This window comes from Oncorhynchus mykiss, chromosome 9, assembly GCF_013265735.2.
Source record: "Oncorhynchus mykiss isolate Arlee chromosome 9, USDA_OmykA_1.1, whole genome shotgun sequence".
Classification (NCBI taxonomy): Eukaryota; Metazoa; Chordata; class Actinopteri; order Salmoniformes; family Salmonidae; genus Oncorhynchus; species Oncorhynchus mykiss.
In genome coordinates this window covers 23,735,873-23,762,939 of record NC_048573.1, presented here as the reverse complement: position 1 = coordinate 23,762,939, position 27,067 = coordinate 23,735,873, and the positions used below count along the sequence as shown (strand labels likewise).

At 40.5% G+C, this 27,067-nt stretch overlaps 1 protein-coding gene across 1 annotated transcript; it reads right to left on the bottom strand.

Annotated features, from left to right (window-relative positions):
* Positions 1-13,768: 13,768 nt before the first annotated feature.
* On the bottom strand, positions 13,769-26,641 carry LOC110531759 (zinc finger protein 501). The gene is made up of 2 exons (XM_021615158.2): positions 26,069-26,641; positions 13,769-15,420 (listed from the first exon to the last, which is right to left on the bottom strand). Exons 1-2 carry the CDS (start codon positions 26,364-26,366, stop codon positions 14,447-14,449), a joined length of 1,272 nt encoding a protein of 423 aa, XP_021470833.2. The 5' UTR covers positions 26,367-26,641; the 3' UTR covers positions 13,769-14,446.
* Between the last annotated feature and the right edge of the window lie 426 nt (positions 26,642-27,067).

The window sequence follows — 27,067 nt, the reverse complement described above, 5'->3', positions numbered from 1 at the left end:
TTGTGAAGAATCAACAACAAGTGGGACACAATCATGAAGTGGAACGACATTTATTGGATATTTCAAACTTTTTTAACAAATCAAAAACTGAAAAATTGGGCGTGCAAAATTATTCAGCCCCCTTAAGTTAATACATTGTAGCGCCACCTTTTGCTGCGATTACAGCTGTAAGTCGCTTGGGGTATGTCTCTATCAGTTTTGCACATCGAGAGACTGACATTTTTTCCCATTCCTCCTTGCAAAACAGCTCGAGCTCAGTGAGGTTGGATGGAGAGCATTTGTGAACAGCAGTTTTCAGTTCTTTCCACAGATTCTCGATTGGATTCAGGTCTGGACTTTGACTTGGCCATTCTAACACCTGGATATGTTTATTTTTGAACCATTCCATTGTAGATTTTGCTTTATGTTTTGGATCATTGTCTTGTTGGAAGACAAATCTCCGTCCCAGTCTCAGGTCTTTTGCAGACTCCATCAGGTTTTCTTCCAGAATGGTCCTGTATTTGGCTCCATCCATCTTCCCATCAATTTTAACCATCTTCCCTGTCCCTGCTGAAGAAAAGCAGGCCCAAACCATGATGCTGCCACCACCATGTTTGACAGTGGGGATGGTGTGTTCAGCTGTGTTGCTTTTACGCCAAACATAACGTTTTGCATTGTTGCCAAAAAGTTCAATTTTGGTTTCATCTGACCAGAGCACCTTCTTCCACATGTTTGGTGTGTCTCCCAGGTGGCTTGTGGCAAACTTTAAACGACACTTTTTATGGATATCTTTAAGAAATGGCTTTCTTCTTGCCACTCTTCCATAAAGGCCAGATTTGTGCAATATACGACTGATTGTTGTCCTATGGACAGAGTCTCCCACCTCAGCTGTAGATCTCTGCAGTTCATCCAGAGTGATCATGGGCCTCTTGGCTGCATCTCTGATCAGTCTTCTCCTTGTATGAGCTGAAAGTTTAGAGGAACGGCCAGGTCTTGGTAGATTTGCAGTGGTCTGATACTCCTTCCATTTCAATATTATCGCTTGCACAGTGCTCCTTGGGATGTTTAAAGCTTGGGAAATCTTTTTGTATCCAAATCCGGCTTTAAACTTCTTCACAACAGTATCTCGGACCTGCCTGGTGTGTTCCTTGTTCTTCATGATGCTCTCTACGCTTTTAACGGACCTCTGAGACTATCACAGTGCAGGTGCATTTATACGGAGACTTGATTACACACAGGTGGATTGTATTTATCATCATTAGTCATTTAGGTCAACATTGGATCATTCAGAGATCCTCACTGAACTTCTGGAGAGAGTTTGCTGCACTGAAAGTAAAGGGGCTGAATAATTTTGCACGGCCAATTTTTCAGTTTTTGATTTGTTAAAAAAGTTTGAAATATCCAATAAATGTCGTTCCACTTCATGATTGTGTCCCACTTGTTGTTGATTCTTCACAAAAAAATACAGTTTTATATCTTTATGTTTGAAGCCTGAAATGTGGCAAAAGGTCGCAAAGTTCAAGGGGGCCGAATACTTTCGCAAGGCACTGTACAAGAAAAAAAGCCTCTTATAAAATTTTTTTAAAAAGCGATTATATTGGAGACAGGTTTATAGCAGTGAATGTCATCTATTCATTTACTCTTACTACTAAATAGAAGCAATATCAGCCAGAGAAACTAATTGTTCTCACTTTGTGATAGAACATTCAGATGTCTGCCTGACTTTACCTGAAATATTTGAATTTTCTTGTGATCACAACAAAACTACGTATTTTTCTCAAATAGAGATATAATTAAATTGTGTTTTTATTTTTATTTTATTTTTTATTTTACCTTTATTTAACTAGGCAATTCAGTGAAGAACAAATTCTTATTTTCAATGACGGCCTAGGAACAGTGGGTTAACTGCCTGTTCAGGGGCAGAACGACAGATTTGTACCCTGTCAGCTCGGGGGTTTGAACTTGCCGACCACAATTTTCTGGATTATCTTGAGACCAGAACAAAACTACTTATTTTACTCAACTAGAGATTTAAATTTACATACTACCACAGTCAGAGGCTGGCACTAAGACAGCATTGAATGAGCTGTATTCCGGCATAAGCAAACAAGAAAACGTTCACCCAGAGGCGGCGCTCCTGGTAGCCGGGGACTTTAATGCAGGCAAACTTAAATCTGTTTAACCAAATTTCTATTGGCATGTTACTTGTGCAACCAGAGGAAAAAGGACTCTGGACCACCTATACTCCACACACAGAGACGCATACAAAGCTCTCCCTCGCCCTCCATTTGGCAAATCTGACCATAATTCTATCCTCCTGATTCCTGCTTACAAACAAAAATGAAAGCAGGAAGCACCAGTGACTAGATCAAGAAAAAAGTGGTCAGAGGAAGCAAATGCTAAGCTACAGGACTGTTTTGCTAGCACTATACTGGAATATGTTCCGGGACTCCTCCAATGCAATTGAGGAGTACATCACATCAGACATTGGCTTCATCAATAAGTGCATCGACAAATTCACAGTTACTGTATGTACATACCCCAACCAGAAGCCATAGATTACAACCAGTAATTGCTAAAGGCTAGAGCTGCCACTTTCAAGGAGCAGGACTCTAACCTGGAAGCTTATAAGAAATCCTGCTATGACCTCCGACGAACCATCAAACAGGCTCAAGATTGAATCATACTACACCGGCTCTGACACTCGTCGGATGTGGCGGGGCTTGCAAACCATTACAGACTACAAAGGGAAGCACAGCCAAGAGCTACCCAGTAACACGACCCTACCAGATGAGCTAAACTACTTCTATGCTCACTTTGAGGCAAATAACACTGAAACATGCATGAGAGCACCAGCTGTACCGGAAGACTGTGTGATCACAGCCGATGTGAGTAAGACCTTTAAACAGGTCAACATTCACAAGGCCGCAGGGCCAGACAGATTACCAGGACATGTACTGCGAGCATGTGCTGACCAACTGGCAAGTGTCTTCACTGACATTTTCAACCTCTCCCTGTCTGAGTCTGCAATACCAATGTGTTTCAAGCAGACCACCATAGTCACTGTGCCCAAGAACACTAAGGTAACCTGCCTAAATGACTACCGACCAGTAGCACTCATGTCTGTAGCCATGAAGTGCTTTGAAAGTCTGGTCATGGCTCACATCAATACCATCATCCCAGAAACCCTAGACCCACTCCAATTAGTATACCGCCCCAACAGATCCACAGATTATTCAATCTCCACTGCACTCCACACTGCCCTTTCCCACCTGGACAAAAGAAACACCTATGTGAGAATGCTATTCATTGACTACAGCTCAGCGTTCAACACCATAGTGCCCTCAAAGCTCATCAATAGGCTAAGGACCTTGGGACTAAACACCTCCCTCTGCAACTGAATCCTGGACTTCCTGATGGTCCACCCCCAGGTGGTAAGGGTAGGTAACGCTGATCCTCAACACAAGGGCCCCTCAGGGGTGCATGCTCAGTCCCCTCCTGTACTCCCTGTTCACTCGTGACTGCACCGCCAGGCACGACTCCAACACCATCATTAAATTTGCCAATTACACAACAGTGGTAGGCCTGATCACCGACAACGACTAGACAGCCTATAGGGAGGAGGTCAGAGACCTGGCCGTGTGGTGCCAGGACAACAACCTCCCTCTCAACATGTTCTAGGCAAAGGAGATGATTGTGGACAACAGGAAAAAGAGGACAGAGCACTCCCCCATTCTCATTGACAGGGCTGAGGTGGAGCAGATTGAGAGCTTCAAGTTCCTTGGTGTCCAAATCACCAACAAACTAACATGGTCCAAGCACACCAAGACAGTCGTGAAGAGGGCACGACAAAACCTATTCCCCCTCAGGAGACTGAAAAGATTTGGCAGGGTCCTCAGATCCTCAAAAGGTTCTACAGCTGCACCATCGAGAGCATACTAACGGGTTGCATCACTGCCTGGTATGGCAACTGATCGGCCTCCGACCACAAGGAACTACAGAGGGTACATGTAGGTAGAATTATTAAAGTGACTATGCATAGATGACAACAGAGAGTAGCAGTGGCGTAAAGAGGGGGTGAGGGGGTGTTGCAAATAGTCTGGGTTGCAAAGTACAGCAAGCTTTCGTCGAGTCACCACTGACAGGCTTAACCCACATCTTTTTTTGCTTCCTATTGTTTGTTGTAGCTGCACAGTCTATTCTTTTTTGCAGGTTTATACATATTTCCTTGATATGCCAAACCGACAGAACAACAACATACATTACTTTACAGGAATTGGCGCGTTTACGCTATACTGTGATTGGATGAATATATCATTTTTGCCTGTTTAACTAGCTAGCTAGATTACGATTCACATAATTCTAGCTGATAATTATGAAGTAAAATGTTTGCTTTGTGTATATCTTGTTTCGTCTCTATTGTTTCCATTGTCCTGGCTGGAAGAAGGTTCAGTGAATGGGGACATGCAGCGTGAGGTAATACACTCACTCATCTGATTGGTCGAGTTAGCAGGGCTTCTGACTTTGTGGCTGTGGTAACTAGTGATGTTCTCTTATCAGGGAGCCGTTTCGTGTGCTTTGTCAGGCATTGCCAACAGGGAGATCTCCTTAAATATGGATCAAATTCGTTAAAATATTGTATACCACAACAAAGCTGATGCTAGCTAGCTTTGAATGGCTAATATCATAGTTCTCTCTAAAACAATGTTAAAAACAGTCTAAGTCTATGTACAGTTGTGGCCAAAAGTTTGGAGAATGACACAAATATTAATTTCCACAAAGTTTGCTGCTTTAGTGTCTTTAGATATTTTTGTCAGATGTTACTACGGAATACTGAATTATAATTACAAGCCTTTCATAAGTGTCAAAGGCTTTTATTGACAATTACATGAAGTTGATGCAAAGAGTCAATATTTGCAGTGTTGACCCTTATTTTTCAAGACCTCTGCAATCCGCCCTGGCATGCTGTCAATTAACTTCTGGACCACAAGTTCTCAATGGGATTAAGGTCTGGGGAGTTTCCTGGCCATGGACCCAAAATATCGATGTTTTGTTCCCGAGCCACTTAGTTATCACTTTCGCCTTATGGCAAGGTGCTCCATCAGACTGGAAAAGGCATTGTTTGTCACCAAACTGTTCCTGGATGGTTGGGAAAAGTTGCTCTCGGAGGATGTGTTGGTACCATTCTTTATTCATGGATGTGTTCTTAGGCAAAATTGTGAGTGAGCCCACTCCCTTGGCTGAGAAGCAACTCCACACATGAACGGTCTCAGGATGCGTTACTGTTGCCATGACACAGGACTGATGGTAGCGCTCACCTTGTCTTCTCCGGACAAGCTTTTTTTCCAGATGCCCCAAACAATCAAAGGGTATTCATCAGAGAAAATGACTTTACTCCAGTCCACAGCAGTCCAATCCCTGTACCTTTTGCAGAATATCAGTCTGTCCCTGATGTTTTTCCTGGAGACAAGTGGCTTCTTTGCTGCCCTTCTTAACACCAGGCCATCCTCCAAAAGTCTTCGCCTCACTGTGCGTGCAGATGCACTCACATCTGCCTGCTGCCATTCCTGAGCAAGCTCTAGACTGGTGGTGCCCCAATCCCGCAGCTGAATCAACTGTAGGAGACGGTCCTGGCGCTTGCTGGACTTTCTTGGGCGCCCTGAAGCCTTCTTCACAACAATTGAACCGCTCTCCTTGAAGTTCTTGATGATCCGATAAATGGTTGATTTAGGTGCAATCTTACTGGCAGCAATATCCTTGCCTGTGAAGCCCTTTTTGTGCAAAGCAATGATGACAGCACGTGTTTCCTTGCAGCTAACCATGGATGACAGAGGCAGAACAATGATTCCAAGCACCACTCTCCTTTTGAAGCTTCCAGTCTGTTATTCAAACTCAATCAGCATGACAGAGTGATCTCCAACACTCACACCTGTGTTCACGAGAGAATCACTGACATGATGTCAGCTGGTCCTTTTGTGGCAGTGGAAATGTTTTGGGGGATTCAGTTAATTTGCAAGGCAAAGAGGGACTTTGGAATTAATTGCAATTCATCTGATCACTCTTCATAACATTCTGGAGTATATGCAAATTGCCATCATACAAACTGAGGCAGCAGACTTGTCATGTTTGTTAAAGCTCGATCAGCTAACGAGCTACACTGAATAAAAATGTGTTGGTCCCATGTTTAATGAGCTGAAATAAAAGATCCCTGAAACACACAACCTTCTTTCTCTCCAATTGTGTGCACAAATGTATTTATATCCCTGTGAGTGAGCATGTCCCCTTTGCCAAGATAATCCATCCACCTGACAGGTGTGGCATATCAAGAAGCTGATGAAACAACATGATCATTACACAAGTGCACATTGTGGTGGGGACAATAACAGACCACTCTAAAATATGCAGTTTTTGTCACACAACACAATGCCACAGATGCCTGAAGTTTTGAGGCATGCTGACTGCAGGAATGTCCACCAGAGCTGTTGCCAGATAATTGAATGTCAATGTCTCTACTATAAGCCGCCTCCAACAAAATTGTAGAAAATTTTGCAGTACGTCCCTACTGGCCTCACAACCTCAGAGCACATGTATGGCGTTGTGTGGGCGAGTGGTTTGCTGATGGCAACGTTGTGAACAGAGTTTCCCATGGTGGCGGTGGGGTTATGGTATGGGCAGGCATAAGCTACGGAAAACAAATACAATTGCATTTTATCAATGGCAATTTGAATGCACAGAGATTCTGATCCTGAGGCCCATTGTCGTGCCATTCATTCGCTGCCATCACCTCATGTTTCAGCATGATAATGCATGGCCTCATGTCGCAAGGATCTGTAAAGATTTCCCAGTTCTTCCATGGCCTGCATTCTCACCAGACATGTCACCCATTGAGCCTGTTTTGGATGCTCTGGATTGACGTATACGACAGCGTGTTCCAGTTTTGCCAATATCCAGCAACTTTGCACAGCCATTGAAGAGGAGTGGGACAACATTGTCAACTCTATGTGAAGGAGACGTGTTGCACTGCATGAGGCAAATGGTCACACCAGATACTGACTGGTTTCTGATCCACGCACCTACCTTTTTCTTTAAAGTATCTCTGACCAACAGATGCATATCTGTATTCCCAGTCATGAAATCCATAGATAAGGGCCTAATCAATTTATTTAAATTGACTGATTTCCTTATATGAACTGTAACTCAGTAAAATCTTAGAAATTGTTGCAAGTTGCATTTATTCTTGTTCTGTATAATATAAGCGCACCTAGCCTATTATTTTTCCTTGCACCAAATGTGGTGATGCAGAAATGAGAGCCAATATGTGGCTGTTTTATGCAAAACTGGGAATATGTGGCAGTGGCCAATGAAACATTTCTGATTGGTCTCAGAGAGGAAGCAGTGGTAGAAAAAGTACTTGATTGTCATTATTCAGTAAAAGTAAAGGTACCTTAATAGAAAATGACTCAAGTAAAAGTAAAAGTCACCCAGCAAAATTCTACTTGAGTAAAAGTCTAAAAGTATCTGGTTTTAAATGTACAGTGTTGGAAAAAGTACTCAATTGTCATACTTGAGTAAAAGTAAAAAGTAAAAGCTATACATCAAATTCCTTAATTAGACGGCTCACTTTTCTTGTTTTTATTTTATTTTTATGAACAGACAGGGGCACACTCCAACACTCAGACATAATTTACAAATGCAGTATTTGGGTTTAGTGAGTCTGCCAGATCAGAGGCAGTGGGGATTACAAAGCATTATGTTGATTGGTGCATGAATTGGTCCATATTGCTTCCCTGCATGAGCATTCAAATGTAACAAGTACTTTTGGTGTCAGGGAAATTGTATGGGAGTAAAAATTACATATTTTCTTTTGGAATGTAATGGTAAGTAAAAGTTGTCCAAAATATAAATAGTAAAGTACAAATAATCCAAACTACTTTACTACTTCAAAGTATTTTTACTTAAGTACTTTACACCACTGCTAGACTTTTAAAATGGGATTGAGTGAAGTAGCAGAAAATATGTTGAATAAGCAACTAATGAGCACGGAGAGCCTCAGTCACAAGTTTGACGAAATGACCTGATGTCTTTAAGTCTAAGATGGCTATTTACTTACTGTTGTAGCTCTTAGTCAGAAGCAAGCTTTTTGTAAGCCTACCACATCCTTATGATATACAGTTCAAGTCGAAAGTTTACATACATTTTAGCCAAATACATTTAAACAGTTTTTCACAATTCCTGACATTTAATCCAAGTAAAAATGTGCTGACATAGGATCACCACTTTATTTTAAGAATGTGAAATGTCAGAATAATAGTAGAGAGAATTATTTATTTCAGCTTTGACTTCTTTCATCCCATCCCCAGAGGGTCAGAAGTTTACATACAATCAATTAGTATTTTGTAGCATTGCCTTTAAATTGTTTAACTTGGGTCAAACGTGTCGGTTAGCCTGCCACAAGTCTCCCACAATAAGTTGGGTGGATTTTGGCACATTTCTACCGGCATAGCTGGTGTAACTGAGTCAGGTTTGTAGACCTCCTTGCTCACACACACTTTTTCAGTTCTGCCCACACATTTTCTATGGGATTGAGGTCAGGGCTTTGTGATGGTCACTCCAATACCTTGACTTTGCTGTCCTTTAGCCATTTTGCAAGTATGCTTGGAGTCATTGTCCACTTGGAAAACCCATTTGCGACCAAGCTTTAACTTCCTGACTGATGTCTTGAGATGTTGCTTCAATACATCCACATAATGTTCCTGCCTCATTATGCCATCTATTTTCTGAAGTGCACCAGTCCCTCCTGCAGCAAAGCACCCCCACAACATGATGCTGCCACCCCCGTGCTTCACGGTTGGGATGGTGTTCTTCGGCTTGCAAGCCTTCCCCTGTTTCCTCCAAACATAACAATGGTCATTATGGCCAAACAGGTCTATTTTTGTTTCATCAGACCAGAGGACATTTCTCCAAAAAGTACGATCTTTGTCCCCATGTGCAGTTGCAAACCGTAGTCTGGCTTTTTTATGACAGTTTTGGAGCAGTGGCTTCTTCCTTGCTGAGCGGCCTTTCAGGTTACGTCGACATAGGACTCGTTTTACTGTGGATATAGATACCTTGTACCTGTTTCCTCCAGCATCTTCACAAGGTCCTTTGCTGTTGTTCTGGGATTGATTTGCACACCAAAGTACGTACATCTCTAGGAGACAGAACACGTGTCCTTCTTGAGCGGTATGGCGGCTGCGTGGTCCCATGGTGTTTATGCTTGCGTACTATTGTTTGTACAGATGAACGTGGTACCTTCAGGCGTTTTAAAATTGCTCCCAAGGATGAACCAGACTTGTGGAGGTCTATAATGTTTTTTCTGAGGTCTTGGCTGATTTATTTTGATTTTCCCATGATGTCAAGCAAAGAGGCACTGAGTTTGAAGGTAGGCCTTGAAATACATCAGGTACACTCAAATTATGTCAATTAGCCTATCAGAAGCTTCTAAACCCATGACATAATTTTATGAGATTTTCCAAGCTGTTTAAAGGCACAGTCAACTTAGTGTATGTAAACTTCTGACCCACTGGAATTGTGATACAGTGAATTATAAGTGAAATAATCTGTCTGTAAACAATTGTTGGAAAAATGACTTGTGTCATGCACAAAGTAGATGTCCTAAACGACTTGCCAAAACTATAGTTTGTTAATAAGAAATTTGTGGAGTGGTTGAAAAACGAGTTTTAATGATTCCAACCTAAGTGTATGTAAACTTCCGACTTCAACTGTATATATTTTTTATTTTATGTATTTATTTAACCTTTATTTAGTTAAGAACACATTCTTATTTACAATGACAGCCAACCAAAAGGCAAAACGCCTCCTGCGGGGACTAAGGCTGGGATTAAAAAATGTATAAATATAGGACAACACACACATCACGACAAGAGAGACAACACAACACTACATAAAGGGAGACCAAAGACAACAACGTAGCAAGGCAGCAACACATGACAACACAGCATGATAGCAACACAACATGACAACAACATGGTAGCAAGACAACATGGCAGTAGCACAACATGGTACAAACATTACTGGGCACAGACAACAGCACAAAGGGCAAGAAGGTAGAGACTTCAATACATCACGCAAAGCAAGTACTTTTAACATTCTGTCACAAAGAGCTCAATTGAATAAAAACATGTTCTCATCTCAAGATGCTAAATAGGTTAAATAAATCAATTACTATAGCAAGTGCCAAATAAAGTAAAAGCCAAATATCTGCCAATTTCAAAAATAGAAACTTTGGTGAACCTCTGAAATATTTTGATGGTCTTACAACTATTTAGCTGTCCATTAAAATATTTTCATGGCCTTTGAAATATTTCACAGCTTTTTACCAAACTTCGCAGCCTGAAATATTTTGCTGGCCTTTTACAGAAGCAAAGCATGTCTGACTTTTGTTAATAAGAAGGAAATTGTCGAGGCAACTTTTATGTCTATTTTAGATCATGGGGATATTATCTATATGCGTGCAGCAGCATCTACACTAGTAATGTTTGTAGAACTCGCCATTATGTTTTGTATCAAAAAGCGGCTTGGGCCTTTTTGGAGAGAGCAGCATTTCCTTGTGTTTATTTACAAAGCACTCATGCAGAAATTTCCTAGGTATTTATCTATCATCATTAATTCAATTTAGACCTACAAATGACCAAACCAGGTCTCAGGCTTGGATAACACCAGATGCCCCTTCGGTCTCCACAGAGTTGGGTAAAGCTGCTTCTAGTGTTTTTGCGCCCTTTATGTGGAACAACTTCCAGAGCGCTCTGAAATTAGATGTTCATAAATGTGTCTGTTTAACTTAATATGTTTTGTAATTTTGTATATTGTATGTGTTTGATGTGTTTATGCAGGGCTCATCTTTAAAAGAGAACTTAGTTTCAGTATGACTTTCCTGTCAACAAAATAAAGGTTAAATAAAAAAAATATAAATCAAAGCAAGCAAGGTTTCCATCCATTTAGCTACAGATTTTCATGCAAATGTCCTAAAATCCCCATAAAAACAATATTTGCATTTTCCCACCAGAGATGTGTTTCCATCAAATTGACTTGTTGTAGATAAAAAGCTGTGCGTAATGACACGTTTTGCGGTTAAATTCCCATGTACTGAATAGAACATACAATTTAAATGGGTTTCCATTGCATTTTGAACTCTACTGATGGTTTTCTCACAAAATAATTGTGCTATACAGTGCATTCGTGAAGTATTCAGACTCCTTTACTTAAAAAACAAAAAAGTATTCTAAAATTAATAAAATATTTTTTTTCCCCTCATCAATCTACACACTATAGACCATTATGACAAAGCAAAAAAAGGTTTTTAGAAATGTTTGCATTCAGACCCTTTGCTATGAGACTCGAAATTGAGCTCAGGTGCATCCTGTTTCCATTGATCACCCTTGAGATGTTTCTACAACTTGATTGGATTCCACCTGTGGTAAATTCAATTAGTTGGACATGACTTGGAAAGGCACACACCTGTCTATATAAAGTCCCACAGTTGACAGTACATGTCAGAGCAAAAACCAAGCCAATGAGGTTGAAGGAATTGTCCGTAGAGTTCCGATACAGGATTATGTTGAGGCACAGATCTGGGGAAGGGTACCAAAAATGGCTGCAACATTGAAGGTACCCAAGAACACAGTGGGTTCCATCATTCTAAAATGGAAGAACTTTGGAACCACCAAGACTCTTCCTAAATCTTACCGCCCGGCCAAACTGAGCAATCGGGGGAGAAGGGCCTTGGTCAGGGAGTTGACCAAAAACCTGATGGTCACTCTGACAGTGCTCCAGAGTTCATCTGTGGAAATTAGATAACCTGAAGGACAACCATCTATGCAGCACTCCACCAATCAGGCCTTTATGGTAGAGTGGCCAGACGGAAGCCACTCCTCAGTAAAATACATATTATAGCCTGCCAGTCATTTGCCAAAAGGCACCTAAAGGACACCTAAACAAGATTCTCTGGTCTGATGAAAACAAGATTGAACTCTTTGGCCTGAATGCCAAGCGTCACGTCTGGAGAAAACCTAGCACCAGCTCGGTGGTGGCAGCAGCATGCTGTGGGGATGTTTTTCAGCGGCAGGGACTGGGAGACTAGTCAGGATTGAGGGAAAGATGAACAGAGCAAAGTACAGAGAGATCCTTGATGAAAACCTGCTCCAGAGTGCTCAGGACCTCAGACTGGGGCCAAGGTGCACCTTCCGACAGGACAACGACCCTAAGCACACAGCCAAGACAACGCAGGAGTGGCTTTGGAACAAGTCTCTGAATGTTCTTGAGTGGCCCAGCCATAGCACGGACATGAACCCGATCGAACATCTCTGGAGAGACCTGGGAATAGCTGTGCAGCAACGCTTCCCATCCAATCTGACATAGCTTGAGAAGACCTGCAGAGAAGAATGGGGAAAAACTCCCCAAATACAGGTGTGCCAAGCTTGTGTCATACCCAAAAAGACTCGAGGCTATAATCACTGCCAATGGTGCTTCAACAAAGTACTGAGTAAAGGGTCTGATTACTTCATTTCTTTATTTTTAATACTGTCGTGGAAATTCTCACACAGGGAAACTCAAAGTCAGTCTGAAATGAATCATTGTTTGTCAGAAATTCCCACAGAAGAACATTGGTTCTTAATGTTCTCTGAACCTTCTGAGAACATGCCTTTAAATAGAACCACGAGGAAACCTGTAGGAAACATTATGCTGAAGTACAGAGTTTTTTCTTAACGTTCTTTGAACATTTTGAGAACATGACTCAGAATGATATTAACTATTTTAGAACATTCCCAATGTCAAACCAGTTGGAGAACGGAATTCTTCAGTATTTCATTTCAATGTTGGAAGGACAAATGACATGTATTTAACTATTCTTTGTAGTACTTTCTAAAAAAATTATACTTGAAATAAAATGGATTTTATATTTGTTACATGTTTCTTGCTTAGCTCACAATGACATTTAAACGTCTGCATTCAGATGTCTGTAATAGAATAAACTTGGCAAAAATAAATGTAGACATTAATCAATGCCTTTCTATAGCTTCCAAAATATTATTTTTTTACAATAGTGGTGGGGTGCCAAGATGGAAACGCGGTGGGTTCAAAACAGCATGCCGTGTCAGTAATATAGTGTACATATATAAATCAGTGTATAACAGGTTCCAAGTGATATGAATTGCAAAAATCCCAAAAGGTACAAAAATGATAAAATAGCAGGTAAATTAAATCCAAATGAAACTGTAGAAAACTGAAGCTCTACATGGTGTTTTCCCGTTTCTATCAAATCAAATTTTATTGGTCACATATACATGGTTAGCAGATGTTGTTGCGAGTGTAGCGAAATGCTTGTGCTTCTAGTTCCGACAGTGCAGCAATATATAACATGTAATCTAACAATTCCACACAACTACCTAATACCCACAAAACTAAGTAAAGGAATGGAATAAGAATGCATACATATAAATATATGGATGATCAATGACATAGTGGCATAGGCAAGATACAATAGATGGTATAAAACACAGTATATATATATATATATATATATATATATATCAAGCCCCAGTCAGCTGTCCTAATTAGCTCAACCGCAGATTATCCATTATATTGTCCAGATACTCAAGGGGCCGCTTTAACAATTCAAATAAATGTCTTCAAAAATTGAATGCAGTCGGGAGGAGGCAAGACCAGGTGGGACAATTGTAGCCAATGAGAGGGCAGATACGTGTGTGAACAACAGGCAAAACTCCGATATAAAGTTGCCGGGATGTCACGCGTCCTACTTACATTCGTACACTCCTAACAACTTTAGCATTACAAAACTTATATTTTATCAAATGCACATGGAAAAAAAGAATCCATTAATGTTTTTGTTAACCAGATTCAAAACTGATTGATCTCCATACAAAAACTCCTGGCTTGGTTTCCATACATTAATAAGCATTTCTACATAATTCTAGATCTTTCTCCACAATCATAAATCAACCAAACTATTTTATATACATTTCCAATATATTTACTTTTCTATACACAACAAAGCTCTTATGAGTACACAAATTAACTAAAATAAATAAAACTAAATTCAAGAGGTTTCAAGGTTAGTCAAGAAATGTACATTTTATTAATATATTGAATAGTTTACATTTTTAAATACCAAAATCATATATCAAGCAATATCTAAAGGTTTATACTTGTATCCAATCAATCAAAGTTTTCAATCAAAATAAAATACACATTTTAACATTTTAATCAAATTTGTGACGGAAAAAAAAACATATTTCAGACAATTAAGTTTCATGTGGCATGAACAAAAACACTTCCTCAGTCAAAAACATAACTCAGAACACAGCCTCTAGTAGCTCATGTGATTTCAGGGGCTCTAATTGTCCAAAACTATTTCCACACTGGGAGTATTATATTTTTTAATTTTTTATTATGGATTCAAATTAGCTGCTGCGGAGGCAGCAGCTGCCCTTCCTTGGGTCTTCTTCTCCCGTGTATGTATCCTCTGATGTGATTTCAGGCTCCCTAACTGGGTAAAACCCTTTCCACAATGCGAGCATTGGTAGGGCTTCTCTCCTGTGTGTGTTCTTTCATGTGTTTTCAGGCTCCCTACTTGGGTAAAACCCTTTCCACAATGGGAGCATTGGTAAGGCTTCTCCCCTGTGTGTGTTCTTTCATGCACTTTTAGATGCCCCAATTGTCCAAACCCCTTTTCACAATGGGAGCACTGGTAAGGCATCTCTCCTGTGTGTGTTCTTTCATGCACTTTTAGATGTCCCAATTGTCCAAAACCCTTTCCACAATGGGAGCAGTGGTAAGGCTTCTCTCCCGTGTGCGTTCTCTCATGGTTGTTCAGATTCCCTAATAGGGGAAAGCTCTTTCCGCAGTGGGAACAGTGGTAAGGCTTCTCACCTGTGTGTGTCCTCTCATGCGTTTTCAAGCTACCTAACCAGGTAAAAGTTTTTCCACATTGTGAGCAGTGGTAAGGCTTCTCTCCTGTGTGTATTCTTTCGTGCTCTTTCAGGTCCCTTGACCGGGTAAAACTAGTTCCACACTGAGAGCAGTTATAAGGCTTCACTCCAGAGTGTATTTTCTCATGTGTTTTTAGGGTCCCTAATTGGGTAAAACTTGTTCCACACTGAGAGCAGTGGTAAGGCTTTTCTCCTGAGTGTATTCTCTCATGTACTTTTAGCTTCCCTAACCAGCAGAAACTCTTTGTACACTGCAAACATTGGAAAGGCTTTTCTGCTGTGTGTGTCCTCTCATGCTCTTTTAGGTTTCGTAACTTAGTAAAACTCTTTCCACACTGGGAGCAATGGTGTGGTCTTGCTGGTTTGGACGTCTTTGGGCCTGGTTCCACTGAAAGATGCATCCCGTAGTCAGAGTGAGAGTCTGGTTTCACTCCTGTAAAAAGACAGTGTGGTAGTTAAATAGACTTGAACGAAACCTTCACATTATAAAACTGTCTTCCAATTAGGTTTAATAAAGTACTAGATCAGTTTACACAAAATGTCCATAATTGTTTTAACTTGGTGGCCATTAAAATGATAATAATATAGAACTTAAAATGTGATCTTTCTCTTGAAAATGTGATCTGTACACATAACTAATAACTAAAGTATTAATAGCAGAAATATTTTTAGGAAATCAAAGGGAAGATATTTTGAAAAAGTAATTGGTATAGCTTTGGTAAGAGAAGTCAGAGAACCCGACATACTTGTCTGTTGATCTGTAGGTTTTATGGACTGTGACTTATTGAAAATTAGACCCATAACTGGAAATATTCATATAAACTCAGTGAAATGAAAAATGTTAGCCTAATTCTAGTAGGTGTAGTATGAGGGAAGTCAAGAGACCTAACATCAAGTCGTTTTAGATGCATGCTGAACAAAAATATAAAACGCAACATGCAACCATTTTGATTTCAAAGATTTGACTGAGTTACAGTTCGAGAAATGAGTCAATTGAAATAAATAAATTAGGTAGGGGTCTGGATCAGAAACTATCTGGTGTGACCACCATTTGCCTCATTCAGGGCGACATCTCCTGGGCATAGAGTTGATCAGGCTGTTGTTTGTGGCCTGTGAAATGTCCCACTCCTCTTCAATGGCTGTGTGAAGTCACTGGATATGGCTGGGAACTGGAACACTCTGTTGTACACGTCGATCCAGAGCATCCCAAACATGCTCAATTTGTGTCATGTCTGGTGAGTAAGCAGGCCATGGGACATTTTCAGTTTGAGGAATTGTGTACAGATCCTTGCAACATGGGGCCATGCATTAACATGCTGAAACTGTGTAATGATCATGCTGTTTAATCAGCTTCTTGATATGACACACCTGTCAGGTGGATGGATTATCTTGGCAAAGGAGAAATGCTCACCAACAGGGATGTAAACACATTTGTCCACAAAATTGGAGAGAAATAAGCTTTTTGTGCATATGGAACATTTTGGGGATCTTTTATTTCAGCTCATGAAACATAGCACCAACCCTTTACATGTTGCGTTTATATTTTTTTCCCTGTGTAAATATTTGCCCTCAGATATTTTACAATGGCTTTCTGCCAGAAGTCAAAGAGCTCTGGATGAGTTCTCTTTGATGAGCTGTCTTTTTTCAACTGAGGCTACTTTGCGAACAAAGACAGGTTCCACACTAAAAATATACAAAAACATTAGTTTGATAAAGACAAAGAGCAGATTTTTCATCAGAACCATTAAGCCTAGGCCTTTTCACCAAACTGAATGTTGTTGCTGTAATTTATCACCATGCAGTGTTCAATGTGGAATTCTTAATCCATTTGGAAAATTCCAAAGAACCATCAGAATTATTTAAAACATGGAATGTCTGTTTATCGGAAAGAAAAACAATTTAAGTTTGTGACCCTGAAAAAAATGTATACTCGCCAAATTGAGCCCAGTTTCAAATCCTCACTCTTGGAGAATAACTGCTCCAGACGCGTATGACTTCGCACTGGCAACTTTATTAATTTTGAAAAATATTGGGTTATATTTTATTCTGTTATTTTACATCATGTCTTTTTACTATAACATACAGGGATACAAACTGGTGAGGGCCCATAAAGGTGACACTTTTGTTTCTGCACTGAAACATGCAAAAAATCCCTTCCAGGAGGAAATGCAGGTTTTAACTAATTAAACAACAAAGTATATGATCTACATGATCAGTCTCTGTGTGTAAAATACAATGTGGTTAATGTGAACCTACCTCACAGCTAAAACATGTAAAGAAAGCAACCCAATGTTATTTGTTGCCTAAACTTTACTGCAAATGACTTGAGAAAAAAACAACACACTAATATTGCAGTTAGCCATGACAGCCTTTATAATAGAACGCTTGTGACCACAAACATCTAAATATTGCACTTGGGGAAAAAAACATCTTAAAGTAGAAATAGAATGAAACAAACAGTCATTCTATTTTTTCTCTATTTTAATGGCCACTATAGTAGACATTGATCAAGTGCACAAGGCTACATGTGCAAAAATAACATTCACAGAGTTAAAAAATATATAATCCCCCCCCCACACACAAGTGTTACTGTCAAGTTCAATACAACAACATCAATATATTTAGATTACACAGCACATTATTACATTGTACACTTTCTGTCGGTGGTCACCTGTTCTACAATATGCCAGCAGAGCATGATACCCTTTGTTGGCATAATTGATCTCTTTCAGGCAGAGAGAACACCTGGCATATCCCTTTTTATCCACTGTATTAAAAAAGTGAAAAAGAGGGGAAATGTGTGATGTTCCTTTCACCTCTATAGTGACATCCAGCTTAAGCCAGGCCCAGCTCCAGCTACACTTGATCCCTGAATCCACTTGTTTAACAAGTAATGCCTAATTTTCACCTAATTCTCTCATTCTGAAAATCAACCACATACTGTAGAGGGAAAACATTAGTTCATAGATAGTAGTTTGTTCGTTAGCTAGTTAACATTTCACACTGATTGCCAGGCTCCAGTAAGCAACTAATGAGTTATAACTTGAGGAAAGGCAAGGTGTTGTATACTAGTTAATTCTATAGTGAATTGGTTAGGTTACTAACGTTAGCTCATCTGATGTTGTAACTTTAGCTAGCTAACGTTAGCTGTCTGACTTTAGTAGCCAGCTAATTTTTACAACATGAACTCAATTATTTGATGAGTTAAGTTGGCTAATGTTGCTCAACATTTCTCTGGCTAGCTAACGGAGAATTCGATCCAGCTTTCAAGATACTTAACAATCCTAACAATACTTGTTCCACCACACTTTCTCCCTCACCTCAAACTTTCCAAATGCCAGTTGTTTTTGGTCACAGCTCTTGAAGTACGATTCATCATCTTCTCACCCCCATCTCCGTGGTCAGGCTTCTCACCGACCTCTTTGTTATCGTTCAGGGGACGCGCTGCTGTAACTGTCAAACTGCCATTCCACTCTCCGTTCCACAGCTGATGCTGTAACTAGCAAATTGGTTGTCTCTTCTCTCTTCAGTCTCGTGCTGCATTCTGTTGTTATGTGAACGATTGGCTCAGCCTTGGATACAGCCAGTATTGCTCCAAACGCGCATCACTCGTTCGCTTACAGACAGTAGTGATCCAAAGCCGTAGGTCACCTATTTTGGAACCAAAATGGCAAATTTTGCAGAAAGATGACTAGTTTGCATCCCTGAACATAGGTGTGGCTTGACTGTGATAAAGGCTCTGGAAATAAGAGTGCCTTGTCTGCTAAATTAACAAAAACAAGGCTGTTCCATTGCATAGCCATAGGCTTCTACAAGCAAGCACCACCGCTGAGGTTACTGCCTTTTTGAAGATATAACCAGTTGATATTACGGTTTCCAGTAAACTAATCTTAAATGGCACTTGCTTTTTTATTGAGTGAATATACACTGTGTACAAAACAGTGTATAGAACACGTGCTCTTTCCATGACAGACTGACCAGGTGAAAGCTATGATCCCTTAAATCCACTTCAATAGGTGTAGATGAAGGGGAGGAGACTGTTTAATAAAGATTTCTAAGCCTAGAGACAATTGAGACATGGATTGTGTGTGTGCCATTCAGAAGGTGAATGGGCAACACAAAATATTTAAAATAAAAAATATATACAGTGGGGCAAATAAGTATTTAGTCAGCCACCAATTGTGCATGTTCTCCCACTTAAAAATATGAGAGGCCTGTAATTTTCATCATAGGTACACAACTATGACAGACAAAATGAGAAGGAAAAAATCCAGAAAATCACATTGTAGGATTTTTTTATGAATTTATTTGCAAATTATGGTGGAAAATAAGTATTTGGTCACCTACAAACAAGCAAGATTTCTGGCTCTCACAGACCTGTAACTTCTTCTTTAAGAGGCTCCTCTGTCCTCCACTCGTTACCTATATTAATGGCACCTGTTTGAACTTGTTATCAGTATTAAAGACACCTGTCCACAACCTCAAACAGTCACAGTCCAAACTCCACTATGGCCAAGACCAAAGAGCTGTCAAAAGACACCAGAAACGAAATTGTAGACCTGCACCAGGCTGGGAAGACTGGGGCCATGTATCGTGAGATTTTGAGTGAAAACCTCCTTCCATCAGCAAGGGCATTGAAGATGAAACGTGGCTGGGTCTTTCAGCATGACAATGATCCCAAACACACCGCCCGGGCAACGAAGGAGTGGCTTCGTAAGAAGCATTTCAAGGTCCTGGAGTGGCCTAGCCAGTCTCCAGATCTCAACCCCATAAACAATCTTTGGAGGGAGTTGAAAGTCTGTGTTGCCCAGCAACAGCCCCAAAACATCACTGCTCTAGAGATCTGCATGGAGGAATGGGCCAAAATACCAGCAACAGTGTGAAAACCTTGTGAAGACTTACAGAAAACATTTGACCTCTGTTATATACCCTTTGTTGGCAATGACAAAGTATTGAGATAAACTTTTGTTATTGACCAAATACTTATTTTCCACCATAATTTGCAAATAAAATCATAAAAAATCCTACAATGTGATTTTCTGGATTTTTTTTCTCCTTTTGTCTGTCATAGATAAAGTGTACCTATGATGAAAATTACAGGCCTCTCTCATCTTTTTAAGTGGGAGAACTTGCACAATTGGTGGCTGACTAAATACTTTTTTGCCCCACTGTATATATATATATATAACTTGACACAAGTGTGGGAAGCATTGGAGTCAACATCCCTTTGGAACGCTGGTCCATGCCCCGACGAATTGAGGCTGTTCTGAGGGAAATATTAGGAAAGTGTTCCTAATATTTTGTACGCTCAGTGTATATGGGGCAGTTAGGAATAGTTATCTGTAAGGGTTACGATAAAATAGGCATTGCTGTGCACTGTTGGCATAGATCAGTTATTCCCAAACTGGGGTACACGTATAATGCCCTCGGGGGTACGCCAAATAAAAATGTGATTCACATTTTCAAACAGTCCCATTTAGATTTTCCAACGGGGCTATACATTTGGGTGAGGTTTTTTCTCTAGCCTGAGTAGCCTCGTGTTACTGCCAAAAATAAAATTAAACCATCTAGTGTTCAGCAAAATAACAACGCAATGTCAAATACAGGTAGCCGAGTCAAATAATTAACATCCAATCACATTAACCGTTACTCTCTTGCGGGAAACCTTCACTCTTGCACAGACATTAAGAAACGAAACATGCCAATTTGAAAAATAAGCCCCGGGAGTTTTTTGAGCGAGAATAAAGACAACTTTTGAGTAGTAAGACATGTATAAAAGCAACAGATACCATTAATAAGAAGGGACTAGAACCGTCTTATATGGTGAGCTACCGGGTGGCTAGGACAGGCAAGCCCCATACTATTGTGGAGGACTTCATTCTTCCTGCTGCTGCGGATATGGCTGGGACAATGCTGGGGGAAAAAGCCAAAAAACTATACAGACAATGCCTTCATCAAACAACACTGTTTCACAACGCATCAGTGACATGGCAGGAGATGTTTTGAAACAATTACTGCTTCGCATACAAGCCAGTGAAATCTATGCGTTACAGCTGGATGAGTCAACAGACGTGGCGGGCCTGGCACAGCTCCTGGTATATGTCCGTTACGTTTATGGGGGGTCAATTAAGGAAGACATCCTCTTCTGCAAACCACTGGAAACCAGGACAACAGGAGAGGATATTTGTAAAGCACTGGACAGCTTTGTGACATCAAATGGACTTTGGTGGTCAAGATGTGTTGGTATCTGTACTGATGGCACAAAAGCCATGACAAGGGAGACATAGTGGAGTGGTAACGGGCTTGCAAGCAGTTGCTCCCGATGCCACTTGGGTAAACTGCAGCATCCACCGAGAGGCTCGTGCTGCCAAGGGAATGCCTGACAGTTAAAAATATGTTTTGGACACTACAGTGAAAATTGTTAACTTTGTTAAAGCAAGGTCCCTGAACTCTCATGTATTTTCTATATTATGCAATGATATGGGCAGTGACCATGTAACGCTTTTACAACATACAGAAGTGCGCAAAGTATTGACACATTTTTTTTAATTGAGAGCTTAAGGTTTTCTTTACTGACCATAATTTTCACTTGCCTGACAGCTTTTTATCACCTGAATGATTGAATCTAGCATTACAGGGACTCTCCACAACTATATTCAATGTGTGGGACAAAATTGAGGCTATGATTAAGAAGTTGGAGCTCTTCTCTGTCTGCACTAACGACCACACACAGGTCTTTCCATCATTGTATGATTTTTTGTGCGCAAATGAACTCAAGCTTATGGACAATGTCAAATGTGATATAGCGAAGCACCTGAGTGAGCTGGGTACGCAAGTACTTTCCCGAAACGGATGACAGAAACAACTGGATTCATTATCCCTTTTATGCCCTGCCTCCAGTCCACTTACTGCTATCTGAATAAGAGAGCCTCATCGAAATTGCAACAAGCGGTGAAAATGTAATTTAATCAGAAGCCACTGCCAGGTTTATGGATAGGGCTGCGCTTAGAGTATCCTGCCTTGGCAAATCTAGCTGTTAAGAGACTGATGCCCTTTGCAACCACGTACCTATGTGAGAGTGGATTCTCAGCCCTCACTAGCATGACAACTAAATATAGGCACAGACTGTGTGTGGAAAATTATTTAAAACTGAGACTCTCTCCAATACAACCCAAAATTGCAGAGTTATGTGCATCCTTTCAAGCACACCCTTCTCATTAACCTGTGATGAGTTATTTGTTAATCAAAAATTGTGCATAAGGTTTTATATGTAAGATGGCTAAATAGAGAGCAAAATTATTTATTATTATTATTTGTGCCCTAGTCCTATAAGAGCTCTTTGTCACTTCCCACGAGCCGGGTTGTGACCAAAACTCACACTCATTCTTATGTTTAATAAATGTATTGTATAGGGTGTGTGTGGCAGGCTTACAAATTATGGCAAAAAAACAAGAGAGTGCGCTGACCCTGGTGCTACGCAGCTGGAGATTGAATGTTTGAATGGGTACGGGACTATAAAAAGTTTGGGAACCACTGGCATAGTACTCGAACAGTCAAATGCCCATGCCTAGTTACAGGTAATAATTACTAAAATATTGTATGGTACAACCTTGTAGCTACTGTTGTCCTGTCTCAGCAGCTACAAGCAGAGGCTAAGCCCCCTACAGGGTAACCCCATTACTGAAGACTATACAGATTAAAACCAGTGGAAAATTCCTGATGGCACGTGAAGCTGGAAGTACTTGAATTTGAAGCACTCCATATTGCTGAATGGGTCTGAATGACGCACCCGGTGAAAGTGGCCGAACGAGCTGGGCCAGAGGATCTCAGCCATAGAGAAGGCCCAGCCAACAAAATGAGAAGATGATCCTCAAGGAGCTATTCACCAAAGAGTGCATGAAGGCCAAAGGCCTCACCCAGGTCGCGGACGGCCTTATACTGGCCTTCCCCGCACAGAGCGTCACAGACACAATGGAAGCCATCGTGGGAAGTATTAGGGCCGGGGACCTCACGGTATGATATAATCGTGATAAATACTGTAGGTGCCGATACGATATGTATGCTATTCGAAACAATTCTAAATGTATTGCATGTTGATACTGTGTTTTTATTCTTGTTTAATGTTCCAAACATATTGTTCACCATAGAAAGCATGAGAAAATGAGTTAATTAGTCATGAAAATAAGTGCTGAAAACAAATTGGCTTCCTATTTAAAAAACAAGATGGAGAACAAGCTATGAAGGAAAAATACTGGAGTTTTGGTGCAGGTACAGCCAACTAGCACAAAAATAATAATAATGCGATTTTGTCAAAAGAATATACGATATATCGTCAAATAATATCTTGATATGTAACTGTATCAATCGCCTGTTGTTTACGAAGTATGTGACAAATAACATTTGATTTGTTTCGAGGTATGTGAGCAGTTACTGTAGAAGGCTAAATTTGTCTAATAATTTAACATATGTCCTTAGTGGAAATTACCCAAAGGTGTTTTGTAGATTGACTAACCTGTGGTCCATTCCTTCCAGATGGTAAAGCAGTTGCTGCTGCACAGGGCCAACGAGGAGCACAGTACCGTTTCAGATTACACTCGTCTCAGCCTAGCCACCTCAGGGGGCTGCATCAACATTCTCCTAAACGCTGGCACTGAAATCAACTCCTGGTATGACTGTTTATCAAGCTCTGAAACCCATGACCAACCCTGTCAGTGACAAGGATTTATCCCACTCTTAACGGTGTATAATCCTCCCAGTCCACGTTTCCCCCTCTCCCTGTCGGTTCCTCTCTGTGTATTTGTTTACACTGGGTATCTCTCCTCTTGAGGCTGGCTGCAATGAATGGCCACGTCCCTGCGGTCAAGCTGCTGCTGGACATGGACTCAGACATCAACACCACACAGATCGAGACCAACTGCAACACGGCACTGACCCTGGCCTGCCAACGTAGAGCACAACACCAAGATGAGAGCAGCCGCCATCAGCTGAACCTGACACGTTATGTTATCTGGGCTACAGTCAATGAGAATGTCAATTCAGTCAGAATCCCTCTCCAGTCTCACTGCCCTGACCTGCGACACCTCTGAGTAAGTTATTACAATGTTGTTACAACCAGCAGTGTGTGTAGTTAGGCAGTTGATTCTCTCTGAAGTCCAAATTATTCACATCTTCTCTCTCTTTTAGTGTCCATTTCAGAGCTGTTCAATATGGAGCAGAGAGACATGGTCGCCCTGTTCATGCTTTATTTTTTCTCTCCTCACATTATTAGCTCCAAATATTTATTTTTTTAATGTATTTTTCACATACAGATGGAAATAACTTTGGGATATCAGAGCAGCGGTAAGTCAACAGCATTTCGACCAGAAATCAGACTTTACTGAATTGGATCCATTGTTCGTACCCTGCCCCAAGGCAATTCGACTTATCCAAGACACCGGTACCTGTCAAAAGTATGGACACACCTACTCATACAAGGGTTTTTCTTTATTTCTGACTATTTTCTACATTGTAAAATAATAGTGAAGACATGGAAACTATGAAATAACACATATGGAATCATGTTGCTGTGGTAGCAATGCTGGTTAAGTGTGCCTTGAATTCTAAATAAATCACAGAGAGTGTCACCAGCCAAGCACCCCCACACCATCACACCTCCTCCTCCATGCTTCACAGTGGGAACTACACATGCAGAGATCATCCGTTCACCTACTCTGCGTCCCACAAAGACATGGCGGTTGGAACTAAAAATCTCAAATTTGGACTCATCAGACCAAAGGACAGATTTACAACAGTCTAATGTCCATTGCTCTTATTTCTTGGCCCAAGCAAGTCTTCCCCTTATTGGTGTCCTTTAGTAGTGGTTTCTTTACAGCAATTTGTCCATGAAGGCCTGATTCACGCAGTCTCTGAACAGTTGATGTTGAGATGTGTCTGTTACTTGACTCTGCATTTATTTGGGCTGCAATTTCTGAGGCTGGTAACTCTAATGAACTTATCCTCTACAGCAGAGATAACTCTGGGTCTTCCTTTCCTGTGGCGGTCCTCATGAGAGCAAGTTTCATCATAACGCTTCATGGTTTTTGCGACTGCACTTGAAGAAACTTTCAAAGTTGTTAAAATGTTTTCCATATTGACTGACCTTCATGTCTTAAAGTAATGATGGACTGTCGTTTCTCTTTGCTTATTTGAGCTATTCTTGCCATAATATGGATTTAGGGCTATCTTCTGTATACCACCCCTACCTTGTCACAACACAACTGATTGGCTAAAACACATTAAGAAGGAAAGACATTCAACAAATTAACTTAACAGGGCATACTTGTTAATTGAAATGCATTCCAGGTAACTAACTCATGAAGCTGGTTGAGAGAATGATCAGAGGTGGGAAGTTGTTATCAAGGCAAACGGTGGCTACATTGAAGAATCTCAAATATAAAATATATATATACCCTTGAATGAGTAGGTGTTCTAACTTTTGACCGGTACTGTATATATATATATATATATTACTGTAAATATTTATCACATTCCTTGTGTATGATCGTATATTTTGATACATTGAATGTTAATATTGTGTACACATGTTATATATTTTTACCTCCTGTTTCAGTAAGTGATATCACTGAGTACTGCCCCTATATGTATATACAGTATGCATGTAGGACCTTCCACCCCCATCTGGGAAATGGATGCCTGATGAAGACCTAAGGTTTGAAACGTTGTTATAAATAAAATCAGGGAGCATGAGCAGCAGTGTGTGTGTTTTCCTTAATTTTTTTATATACTGTTTTACCCACTTCATATGTACATACTACTGTTATATACTACTGTATTATAGTCGAGGTATATCCTTCAGATATACTACATATTTTATCCATCATGTCTATACATCCCATCATACACACACTCCGGAATCCGACATTGCTCTTCCTAATATTTCTTCATTCCATTATTTTATTTTTTAGATGTGTGTGTGTGTGTGTGTATGGTATTGTCCCTCTCATCACAGGGCCTTCCGCTGGAGGTATTGATGAGCGAACTCCGAATATCCAAAGTGAAACATTTTTTACGGCAGTACTTACTGGTGTTAATCAGATCTCCTGTCTCATCTTCCTCATTCAATGTGACAGTAATCTCCCCTTCCTCCTTCACTCCAAAAACGGCACCATCCTCTTTCCCTTTGAATGCGTCCTCCTCTTCTTTCACTGAAACGTCTTTCTCTTCTTCTTTCAATATAACATCCTCACCTTCTATTTCGTTTTTTACTGTGACGTTCTCCTCTTCACTTTCTTCTTTCACGACAATATTTAGCCACATACCCTCTTTCTTCGTCCAGCAGACCTCTTTCTTAGCAGGGAGAGAGTAGCTGGGTGAGCTCATGGTCGGAGATGCTAGCTAGCTAGCTAACATTAGCGACTAGCCTAAATTAGTGCTACTGATAACTTAACCAGCCTGTGGGTCTGCTTGAAACAACGTAACATGAAATTAAATGGGGTAACACAAAGACACGACAGCAGTGTGTTTAAAACACAGTGAATAATATACACCAAAACAGTCTAAAGACCTTTAACGTTTCGGTTGTTGGTTAGCAAGCTACCGATGTTGCTGACTAGCTGTTGTTCTTCTTCTTTGAGGCTTATTGACAGACGACAACCGAGAAGGTGTATTGTCGCCATCTACTGTATGGGTTGTGAATGAGAATGTAGTTTTTCTTTGTGGGAAAAACAACATCAAATACAACAAATACAAAAAACTCCATCCCACTCCTTCAGTCATAGTCCAATTCACATCCCTACTGTGAGGATGGAACAGTCCCAAAAAACTTTCAGTGGCAATGCATATTTTCTCAGATTTCCTCTTTATTTGCTCTGTGCAGTTTGTAACCTATGCAATAAATTATACAAAGTCCATCTTTTTAACATGCAACATGTCAAGATACTGTTGGCTAGGAACATTTACTGGTGTCACTAATCCAACTACAATTGCTTCTTCAACATTACTCTCTTCTTCCACTCTTCTCACCGCCTACGTATACAAAACATAGTGGTCAGCTCATACACTTGCCACCTCCTTCACTCTAG

What these genes read in the sequence shown, in the direction of transcription:
- LOC110531759 (XM_021615158.2), bottom strand. Translation starts at nt 26,366, where the DNA reads ATGAGCTCACCCAGCTACTCTCTCCCTGCTAAGAAAGAGGTCTGCTGG. An exon ending in AGGAGATCTGATTAACACCA is followed by an intron (nt 15,421 to 26,068) that starts GTAAGTACTGCC and finishes GTCTTTTTACAG; the next exon opens with GAGTGAAACCAGACTCTCAC.